The sequence below is a fragment of the Camelina sativa genome, chromosome 5 (genome assembly GCF_030686135.1).
Source record: "Camelina sativa cultivar CO46 ecotype springtype chromosome 5, ASM3068613v1".
Lineage (NCBI taxonomy): Eukaryota > Viridiplantae > Streptophyta > Magnoliopsida > Brassicales > Brassicaceae > Camelina > Camelina sativa.
Window position 1 is genome coordinate 27,167,793 of NC_141884.1, and position 11,025 is coordinate 27,178,817.

Consider the following 11,025-nt stretch of genomic DNA (forward strand, 5'->3'; position numbering starts at 1 on the left):
TAATAAATTGTTTACTGTTGAACCCCGAGGGGCTAGTGGTGGTTTGGTTTTATTTTATAAGGATGAAATAAATCTTTCTGTTCTATTTCATAATGATCGTATAATTGATACAAAAGCTGTTTTTGATCATCAATTGGTATATTTATCTTTTGTTTATGGTGATCCGGTTCCCCAACATCACGGAAAAGTGTGGGATAAATTAACAGATATTGGATCTTTTCGTATTGATCCTTGGTTTATTATTGGAGACTTTAATGAATTAATTGGTAACCATGAGAAGCAGGGTGGTGCCTTGAGGTCAGCTTCTTCCTTCAAACCTTTTATCTCAATGATTAAGGATTGCGGGATGCTTGAATTTCCATGTTATGGGGATCAATTATCCTGGCGAGGGAATCGGTGTAATAATCAAGTGATTCGTTGCCGACTTGACCGGGCTTTAGGTAATGAAGACTGGCACGCCCTCTATCCCAATTCGAAAGTGGAGTATTTGGAGATGATTGATTCTGATCATAGTCCAATTTTAGCAACTTGTTTGACGGCGGTCCGGCGGAGACAGAGACAATTTCGGTTTGATAAGCGGTGGTTGGGTAAGGAGGGCTTGGCTGGAGCGGTTGAGTTTGGATGGAATCGGACACGGAATATTAGGACTCCGGGTTTTATTGATAAATTAAGGAATTGTAGGAATTCGATTTCCTGGTGGAGGAAAAATAATGTCAGTACTGGCCCATCAATTATTTCTTCTTTGAAGACTGCTTTGCATGACGCGAAGATGGATGACTCGGTTTCGCTGGAAGATATTCGGAGAATTGAGAGGAAATTGAAAGAGGCATACCGGGATGAAGAGATTTATTGGCAACAAAAGAGCAGAAAATTTTGGCTAAGGGTTGGGGACAAAAACACTTCATATTTTCACGCATCCACTAAACAAAGGCGGGTTCGTAATAGGATAATTGGTTTATTTGGTGCAAATAACGTTTGGGATGAATCAGCGTCGGGTATGGAACATATAGCTACAACATATTTTGAGGATCTGTTCAAGAAATCCGATGGTGGAGATATTTCTGAGATGCAACAAGCTATTGATCCGATTGTTACGGCAGGTATGAACAGAGATCTCATCAGGGATATCTCGGAAAGGGAAGTCAGACAAGCCCTATTTGCTATGCATCCGGAGAAAACTCCAGGTCCTGATGGGATGACAGCTTTGTTTTTCCAAAGATTTTGGTCTTCTCTCAAAGGGGATTTAGTGGCTTTAATTAGAGATTTTTTCGCACTGGCAGGTTTGATCTGCTTTTAAATTAGACCAATATTTGTCTTATTCCTAAAGTGGATCGGCCTCAGCGGATGGCGGAGTTTAGACCTATAAGCCTATGTAATGTGGGCTATAAGATTATTTCAAAAGTGTTTTGTTTCCGTCTGAAGCGTCTATTGCCTCGCTTGGTCTCAGAAACTCAATCAGCATTTGTTTCTGGATGGTTAATTACTGATAACATCTTGGTGGCTCAAGAGATGTTTCACGGATTAAATACTAATAGTAGGTGTAATTCGGACTTTTTGGCGTTTAAAACGGATATGAGTAAGGCATATGATCGGGTAGAGTGGGAGTTTCTGGAGGCGGTTTTGGTCAAGTTAGGATTTGATATGAGATGGATTTCGTGGATTATGTGGTGTGTATCATCAGTGTCGTACCAAGTCCTTCTGAATGGTCAGCCCAGAGGTTTTATTAGACCTCAGAGGGGGTTACGTCAAGGGGACCCTTTATCACCATATTTATTTATTCTTTGCACAGAGGTTTTGATAGCTAATATTAAGAAGGCTGAAAGAGAGGAAAAATTGACGGGTATTACCATCGCCCGTGGTAGTCCTACTGTTTCGCATTTGCTGTTTGCGGATGATAGCCTGTTCTTTTGCAAAGCAACTGCCCAGGAATGTAGGACGGTTATGGATATAATTGGTACCTATGGCAGAGCCTCAGGTCAAGAGGTCAATCTGGCTAAATCATCTATTATGTTTGGCAAAAAGGTTACTCCGGATATTCAATCCCAGTTAAAGTCAGTTATTGGGATTTCTAAGGAGGGTGGCATGGGTTCTTATCTGGGTATTCCTGAGAATCTTCAAGGTTCGAAAACTAAGGTTTTTAGCTATGTTAAGGATCGGCTAGATGATCGTGTAAATGGCTGGTCTGCAAAGTGTTTGTCGAAGGGTGGCAAGGAAATTATGATTAAATCAGTGGCTTTGGCATTACCTACCCATGTTATGTCGTGTTATAAGCTACCTCAGGAACTAACATCTAAATTGACAAGTGCAATTTCCACTTTCTGGTGGAAATCCAATGACAAAGCTCGTGGTATGCACTGGGTTGCGTGGGACAAATTATGTACAGATAAAGCTGAAGGGGAACTTGGCTTCCGAGCTCTGGAACAATTTAATGAGGCTATGTTGGCCAAACAGTTTTGGCGTCTAATTCAATACCCAACGTCTTTAATGGCTAAGGTGATGAAAAGTCGATATTTCAGGAACAAACATCCTCTTATGGCAAAAAAACCATATAATCTGTCCTTTGCTTGGAGAAGTATTTATTCCATCAAGGGATTGGTGGAGCAGGGGGCCAGATGGGCGGTAGGCTCTGGCCATTCCATTTCGGTTTGGCGTGATCCATGGATACCGGATATTCGCCCTAGACCGGCGAATGGTCAAGGGAGGCTGTGGCTTCCGAGTTTAATGGTTAATCATTTAATTAACCCGGAGACTAAGGATTGGCATCTACCTACTTTGGAGGAGTTTTTTGATCCAGGGGATATTCAACTAATTCGGAGTATGCCGGTTAGTAGAACTAATCAACCGGATAGATTAATATGGCATTATACTAAATCTGGGAAATATTTTGTCAAATCAGGTTACCGGTTAGCTCGGGAATTAATTAGGGATGTAGAGTATGGGCCGACGTGTACGGCTTTGAGGGCCCAATCGTGGAAACTTGATGTACCCTCCAAGATCCAACACTTTTTCTGGCAGATTGGTTCGGGTACTCTACCTGTGTTGGAGCGTCTTGCACATCGGGGTGTTCGTTGTGACACCGTGTGTAAGAGATGCGATTTTGAAGTGGAAACTATAAATCATGCGCTCTTTGAGTGCCCTAGGTCTCGATGTATTTGGGAGGTGTCGCCTATACGGACGGACCAGGGGGGCTTTCCATACTCATCGATTTATGCGAATATAGACTTCATTTTTTGGCGGGCATCTTCGCAATCTGGGGTCCCGGATATTGGCATTCAACTACCTTGGATTATTTGGTCAATTTGGAAAGATAGGAATAAAAAAGTTTTCCAGGGTATTGAGGGAGAATCTCTTGAGATTTTGAATCAAGCGGCTACGGATAAATTATTGTGGGAGGAGGCCAAGTCTTACTCAGTGAATTATCTGGATCCTCCGTCTTTTTCGGAGGATAGGGGTTCCTCTCCCCGTTGCCAAGTTGATGGTTCTTGGAAAGGTACAGACCCATACCAGGGTTTGGGCTGGTGGTGTTGCAGTGGAGAGCTTACAACGATCCTGTTGGGAGCACGGAGTCACCGTCGGAGTATGTCCCCTTTACATGCAGAATTACAAGCGTTGATCTGGGCTATGGAGTCTTTACTGGTGGCTGGAGTCGATTGTCAGGCTTTCGAGACGGATAGCGTAGAGCTAACGGCGATGGTGCAGACGCCGGAAGACTGGCCGGCTTTTTCTAATCTGTTGGAGGATTTCTCTCTGCTTCGAAGTTCTTTTACCTCCTTCACCCTAACCAAGATCTCTCAGAGATGCCAATGTCAGAGCCGATTACCTAGCTCGATCTTCACGATCTCTACCTTCAGATTCTATCTTTGTAAACTCTTATCCTCCTGTTTGGGCAACCAATCATGGAGTTATATTTTAATTTTTATATAGTTTGGTTGGAAAAAAAAAAAAAAATATATATATTTATTGTTAAGCGTAAAAATGAATAAAATCTTGGTAATTTATCACATTAAATCGTGATTTCCGAGATCTTATTGTGCAGTTGAAAATAAACTTTTACCTAAGCACGGATCATATTAAAAAAATTTCACCAAACATGTTCAAAAATTAAAATAAAAAACAAACAAACATAACCATTTCTCATACATAAAATTACAAAATTAATAATAGAAAACTTACAAAATATGTATTTTTAGAATATGATTTTATTGCATAATGTTTTATCCAAAAAACTTTTAAAAACAATCGTATAAATTATATATTATTCTAAAATTATAATATAAATAAAAGGAATTTCAACATGTGTTCTAGCACGAATCTTAATCTAGTGAAGAGTTATAATAATAAATGCAACCGTAAATGATATTTTTAAAGTTGGTTAAAGTTTATATTATTATAATTATTTAAAAAAATTATTTAGTTATAATCTATTATAATAAAGTAGGGTTACACCCTTTAAGAACACCCTATCTAACTGCCACGTGTCTCATCTACATTCTCTTTTTCCCCGATCTAATTCTACTCCTAATGTGCTTTTAGTCGACGGGCTTTTCATACTGGGCTGAAACTGCATGGGCCAGACAAGTTTTTCCGCCCCCCAAACCAACACCGACCAGATCTCCGACTTCGTCGCCTCTCTCTCTTCCCCACTCCTCCCCCCTTTTCCGTACCACTCCAGCAAGACCCGAATTAGCCGTCTCGAAGTGAATCTCATTTGTTAGAGTTCCGTATTATCCGGCAGAACCCGAATTAGCCGTCTCGGAGTGAAGCTCATTGGATAGAGATCTGTATTCTCCTCTTCCTTGCCTCTTGTCATTTCCTTCTCTTGAAGCAAGGCAACTTTTCTTCCCGTTCTTTATGTCCTTGAAAGTTTTTGTTATATGTTTTACTTTACTCGATTTGTTTGACGAATCCCATTGGATGTTACGCTGTGATGTCATTGTGAGATGTCGAATTCAGAGAACCTTGTAATGACCATAACTAGTCTTGGTATAAATGTTTCCCAAATTGGTATTGGTATTAAATTGATGTTTTTGTTTGGTGGGTTTGATATGGTGAGACTTGACGCTAAAGTTGACAGCCGAGACTGATGCCCGTTCGGTTACTCCTTGATGGTAAACGGTCTTCAACCTGGAGCTTTTCAAAGGTTCGTCTTCTTAAGAGGTATTTCGCTCATCAATAGCTGCTTGATCTGACCAAGTTTGTAACAACCTCCCTTATCGCACTGTATCTTTTGTTTGTTGGCATTGTCAAAGAAAGCGGCAGAGGAGTTCTTCACTTCGTCGTCTCTCAAGTGATGAGTTTACTAAAATTCATGGTCTTTCGATTACCATTTGTTCTACGGTTAAGTTAAATGTTAAGTGTAATGCATTTCTGTGTAAATTTTGGATCCAAATTCATAATATAAGCTGCTTTTGTTTATGGGGTTTTTTGTTTATGTGTGCTAATGCGTTTTTACTAATCTATGTTTCCAGTTTCCACCATTTTGCTATGCTTATTATGATCGGTTGACCTTTCCAAGGAAAGCACTGGAAGAAAATAGTTAGGCCTAATTGTGTTTCGATTCCCCGTTTCAGCTGAATGACGAAAAGAGAAACATACATCTAGAGTTAAAGAACTGTGACACTACGGGATCTGCCACCAATTACTCTTTTCACCTTGCCTGCGATACTACGGGATCTAAGAGAGAACTATTCCTTTCTGGAGGCCAGGTTGGTAAACAGTTAAATTTCAAATGCCATTCGGTTTTCCTACTGTCTATATTAGATGTAAACCTCCATTCGTTTTTTCCCTTAATTATTTTCTTCGCTTAAAAAGTAATTGAACCCTGATTTTATGCCTTCCCATAAGGGTTCACCAAATTATTCTGATTTGATTTTATATATTAGATATTAGATTTAGATTATTCTCTTCTCTTGATTATGATCCTTAGTTATTTTCCAAATTCTACCCTGATTACATGCTTTTACTTAATGGTTAAATCTCCTAACCACTGTGTTTTCCTAATTTCATTCCTCAATATATGTCTTCCCTTAATTGTGCAGTCCATTACGATACCACCTTCTTGATCTAATTACTACCCCGATTCAAAGCCGCCCCTAAGTTATTTACCTCCACTAACAGTAAATTCTACCTTGATTATATGCCTTTCCTTAATGGTTTAATCCCCTAACCACCGTGATTTTATAATTACATTCATGATTCTTTGCCTTTCCTTAATTGTGTAGTTGGTTACGATACCACCTTTCTGTTCTTTTTAGTACCCCGATTCAAAGCCTTACCTTTTATATATATAGTTCATTTCATCCCCCACGAAAATTAAAACGCAGACAACCCTTCCTTTAACCTATAAAAACACAAATGACTTCCAAAGATTCTCCTTCAGATAGCCCTACTTTCTCCTATCTCAAGCTGGCTCAAATTGTTGAGTCCATAGACACACCAACCATTGTCATCCGCCTACTCCATTTCTGGGATGCCCGCGACTTCAAACGCAACAACCTTCTTCTTAGTGTTGAGTGTCTTCTTCTGGATGAGGGGTACATATTTAATGCTTTTTGAATCCAAACAATGCCCTGTGTTTTGAATCCATCTAACTAATTTCCCTAATTTGTAATCTCTCAATTGTTTAGGCTAATGTTATACAAGCATCCATCCACCCACGACGCCTTCATAAGTTTAGATCTACCCTCAAACATGGTTGCCTATTCATGACAACTAATTTCGATGTGAGGAAGCAACCAAATTCCTACCGTCTTACTGACCATGCGTACAAGATTGTTTTCAATGACCACACCACAATGGATGCTCTTGATCCCGACGAATACTCTATTCCCCAAGAGTATTTTTGTATTCGAAACTACAAGGACATCCAATCCTTTGTGGGAAAGGGGAGATCTTACCAGGCACGTAATAAATATATAGTAATATATGATTTGTATATCATTATCTAATATGTCGTTCACTCATTGTCCCCTAGATATTGTGGCCCAAGTCACATGTATTCGGAATGCCGACAAGGTTGACGAAACCACAACTCCACCTAAGACTACCTCAAACCTTATTCTTACATGTGTATATGACAGGTATTAAATATGTTTAACTTCCTACCATTTCTTTACTATTCAATTTTTAATATCTTCTGTTTCTCAGTGGGGAAACCGGTTATGTCTCCGTCTGGGGGAACCAATCAACTAAGGCCCGTGGAGAGATCGAGCTTCAAGAAGAGCATATTGTAGTAATTGTCACTGGTGTGAACCCCAAAAACTTGCATGGTATATCTACATCCTTATATTTATTTGACTGCCAATGTAAAATGTGTTAGACTCCTTCACCCTTATTTTTGTTAGCTATTTCCCTTAACTGGATATATTTACTTACTATTTTCAATACAACTATATCTTAGGCGTCCTATATCTCAATGCTACTGCCTCAACCAAATTTTTTTGGAATGTTGATAACATCATTATTGAAGAATTCCAGAAAAGGTAGAAACATTTTCTGCCCTTTTTGAAACTCAAGAAATAGGCAACATTGCGACTAAACTAACATTGGCATTTTCGTTTTGACATGCAATGCTTTTTACCAAAAAGAACTAATTCCTACCATTGAAAACACCACTCCCATGTTTGTTCCTTCTGAGATACAAAACATTTCCCAAGTCCTTGCTTATGTTGATGAGCAAAACGGGCAGGTAGTCCTCCTCACCCTCATGCCTCCGACCGTTTGGTTTTGAGAAATGTAATTTCTTGTTTTCATTTATACTGCCAGGAAAAACTGTTCTGGTGCAAGGCAAAGGTGGTCGACTTGATTTTAAGCAGTGGGTGGTTCTTCATATCATGCACGACCTGCTTCAAGAAAATGGAAACATCAGGTGATACATTAAGATGTGGTGGGACATGCGACTCTGAAACGTCTATTGGTCGGCTACGGTAATCAACATATTCTTCCCTCCTGTTTATGGACATCTATATGTATCTTATATAAGACCCTTATCACCTTTCTCTTCTTCCAGATACCGCATCGGAGTTATTGTTGATGATGTGTGCCAAACAACAACTTTTGTTCTTTTTGATGTACCGGCTAAGAAATTATTCAAAACAGCTGCATTTACCTTGGCTGCCAAAAATGTAAGCCAACTTCAACTTCTAAAATGTTGGCTCTCAGTACCAATAACCTATTCCTTATCTTTCAACTACAGAATGTTGCTCAAAATGATGCATTTGGCCTAATAGTCCCCAATGAAATCCAAAATTTAGTTGGGCGAGACTTTGTATTCTGCATTAAAGTCCGAGAATACAATTTCTTTGCTAAGTACCAGAGTTTTTCTGGCGCACATATTGAGATACCTCCAGCAGTTGCAGCCAAGAAGGTATGATCTTATTTCTTCTCATATACTCAACTACCTTCTCAGGAACCAATTTTTAAGTTCCATTATGTTACAGAGGCCTACTGTAACAACCCGGAACCTCGGTAACAGAATTGCCGAGAGTTGCCGAGGAATTAGTGCCGAGAGTGCCGAGGAATTAGTGCCGAGAGTGCCAAGAAATTAGTGCCGAGAGTGCCGAGAAATTAGTGCCGAGAGTGCCGAGAAATCAGTGCCGAGAGTGCCGAGAAATTAGTGCCGAGAGTGCCGAGAAATCAGTGCCGAGAGTGCCGAAGAATCAGTGTCGAGAATGACCGAGAAACGATACCGAGAAAGACCGAGAGTCTTTATCGAGAGTTACCAAGGAACGATACCGAGATAGACCGAGAGTTTGTATCGAGAGTTACCGAGAACTAGAGCCGAGAAATACCGGTAACCAGTGCCGAGGAATGCCGATACTTGGTATCGAGGATTTGCTGAGAGTTGCCGATACTTGGTATCGAAGATTGCCGAGAGTTGCCGATACTTGGTATCGAGAATTGCCGATAGAATGCGGTAGCCAGCGATGATAGAGTCCGATGGAAGAACTCGATAAGTTATGAAGATTGGGTATGGAAATGGAGAGTTCGAGACTACTGAAGTAGTGAACAGACGTTTGAACTGAAGAAATGGAATCCCAAGTTTACAGTGATAAGATCATTCAGGCTTGCAAGTTTCTGGATGAAAATTGGTTCGGACGAACAGGTTTGTAAATTGTCGAGAAATGAGATGGGAGGTTTTGGTACTTAGTCCGAGAGACAGTCCGAGTAAAACAGGAATGAAAGTCCTAGTGGTAGTGATAGTGATAGTGATAGTGATAGTGGTAGTGATAGTGAAGTGATAGTGATAGTGAAGTGATAGTGATAGTGAAGTGAACTATCCGAAAATGGTTGCATCGGTGATCGATGGACCGGGCCAATGGACGAGGTGGCATGGATTGGACGATGGGCCGATAGAGGGCTTAAAGGACTCGATATCTCGCGGAGATTTAAGCCGACTCACGGGTAAGGAAACCCGAGAGAAATGGAAACTCGCAGTAATGGAAAGGTGATCGGATAAGACTAGATGCGAGAATTATGGGCGGTCAGACTTATCGTTCTAAGGCAACTTAGGGCGGTTCGTGGATCCTATATAAGGGATAAAACCCTTAGAGTTTCTCTAAGTTTTGCACAAGTATCCGAGAGCCGCCGCAAGAGAGAAAGAGGAGAGTTTCCGTCGAGCTTAAACCGAGAGAGAGATCCTAAGTCCAGAGTCGAGAAGAACGGTAAGTGTTCTTCCACCTTGATCCGTCGATGGTTATGGAATATATCTCAGATACTGATGGTATCGATCTGTCCGTGTAGAAGTGGGGATCAGATCCGAGCATAGGAATCGAGAGTTCAACACCTTAGGTCGATACCGAAGGTGAGTGCTTGACTGTGGCCGAGTTCCATGGTTGATTCTCTTGACCCGTGGTTTATTTAGTCTTGTTGATTGCTTGTCTATATGGTTATGGTTTCTATTGCAATATGAATGATGGTTGGTCTAAGCGATTTAGGCGACTATCCTATGGAATTTGATTGACTTACGTGACTTGATTGGAATATACCCTGTGTTAGTTTGAGATCGTTGAACTGAGCCTAGTGAGACGGGATGACCGCTCCACTAAGTAAACTTTGTTTGCTTACGCCTCCTTTGATGGACGCAGGAAAAGATAGGTCCGATGATCGGGATTTTAGTGGCTGACCAGCTCGTGTGACGAAGGCAAGGGAGGAAGGAGGATGGTGGCTTTGGGTAGAATTATTCATGGCGTTTATCTTTACTAGTTTCGTTATTATCATGCATGAGACCTTTGTTATTTTAAGGATGAATTGAACCTCTTTTATTTAATGAATTCGCAAGTTTTAAGTTATATCACCTGTTATTCATATTCGCTGTTGTACTTGTTAAATATTGCATAGAATTTGTCGATCCTAGAAAAATTTTTATCGGCCTGTTTCGGTCCGAGTATGGGTTTTTAGGGTCGGGGTCTTACACCTGCACCTCCTTCCAAAGGGAAATCATCTGATTTAGTGCCCTCCATACCAGAAGGCGACAAGGCCAGCTGCACAACCACTTTAGAAAGCCAGCAGACCAAGAAGCGTCACCCTCTTAGGTTATTTTCCACTCACATATGTGTATATACGTCTACAAAATAAATATTTGATGGTCTCCTAATTTAATTTCACCCAAACGTCTAGGAAGAACAAAAAGAAGGTAATTGAAGAAACCGATGAGGAGTTGCTGGAAGATGTCTAACACTCTCTCATTGAAGAATAATTGTGGGAACCAATGTCCCAATTTCTTTCACCATCATCTTCTTTTCCACTTATTTCAGCATTTGTTTCACCGTAGGGTTTTTGGAATGTTGGTTATGTTACTGGTTTTGTCAAACATACTTCACCTCTTTCCTTTCAAAGACTTAATAATATAGTTTTAATTATTATGTCACCATAAATGCATCTTTATGAAAGAATGGAGATACACAGACACAAAATTATAAGAACCGAGTCAAAACAAAAGGCAAGAATAATTCTGTAACACACACAATGAAGCCTTCAAATTGAGAACACCAAATGAAGATGGGCACCTAACATGAACCGAAGTTC

At 40.3% G+C, this 11,025-nt stretch overlaps 1 protein-coding gene across 1 annotated transcript; it reads left to right on the forward strand.

Annotated features, from left to right (window-relative positions):
* Positions 1–328: 328 nt before the first annotated feature.
* Positions 329–8,470, forward strand: LOC147944451 (uncharacterized). The gene is made up of 10 exons (XM_087512593.1): positions 329–1,280; positions 1,448–3,693; positions 5,571–5,705; positions 6,627–6,903; positions 6,974–7,079; positions 7,147–7,268; positions 7,765–7,867; positions 8,009–8,123; positions 8,195–8,365; positions 8,408–8,470. Exons 1-10 carry the CDS (start codon positions 329–331, stop codon positions 8,468–8,470), a joined length of 4,290 nt encoding a protein of 1,429 aa, XP_087368719.1.
* The last annotated feature ends 2,555 nt before the right edge of the window (positions 8,471–11,025 follow it).

Bases quoted from the DNA above. Each gene is read 5' to 3' on its own strand.
- LOC147944451 (XM_087512593.1), top strand. From the start codon at position 329: ATGATTAAGGATTGCGGGATGCTTGAATTTCCATGTTATGGGGATCAA. The intron at 3,694-5,570 runs GTGCAGACGCCG...TCCCCGTTTCAG, and splicing joins GCGTAGAGCTAACGGCGATG to CTGAATGACGAAAAGAGAAA. The intron at 6,904-6,973 runs GTAATAAATATA...ATTGTCCCCTAG, and splicing joins GGGGAGATCTTACCAGGCAC to ATATTGTGGCCCAAGTCACA.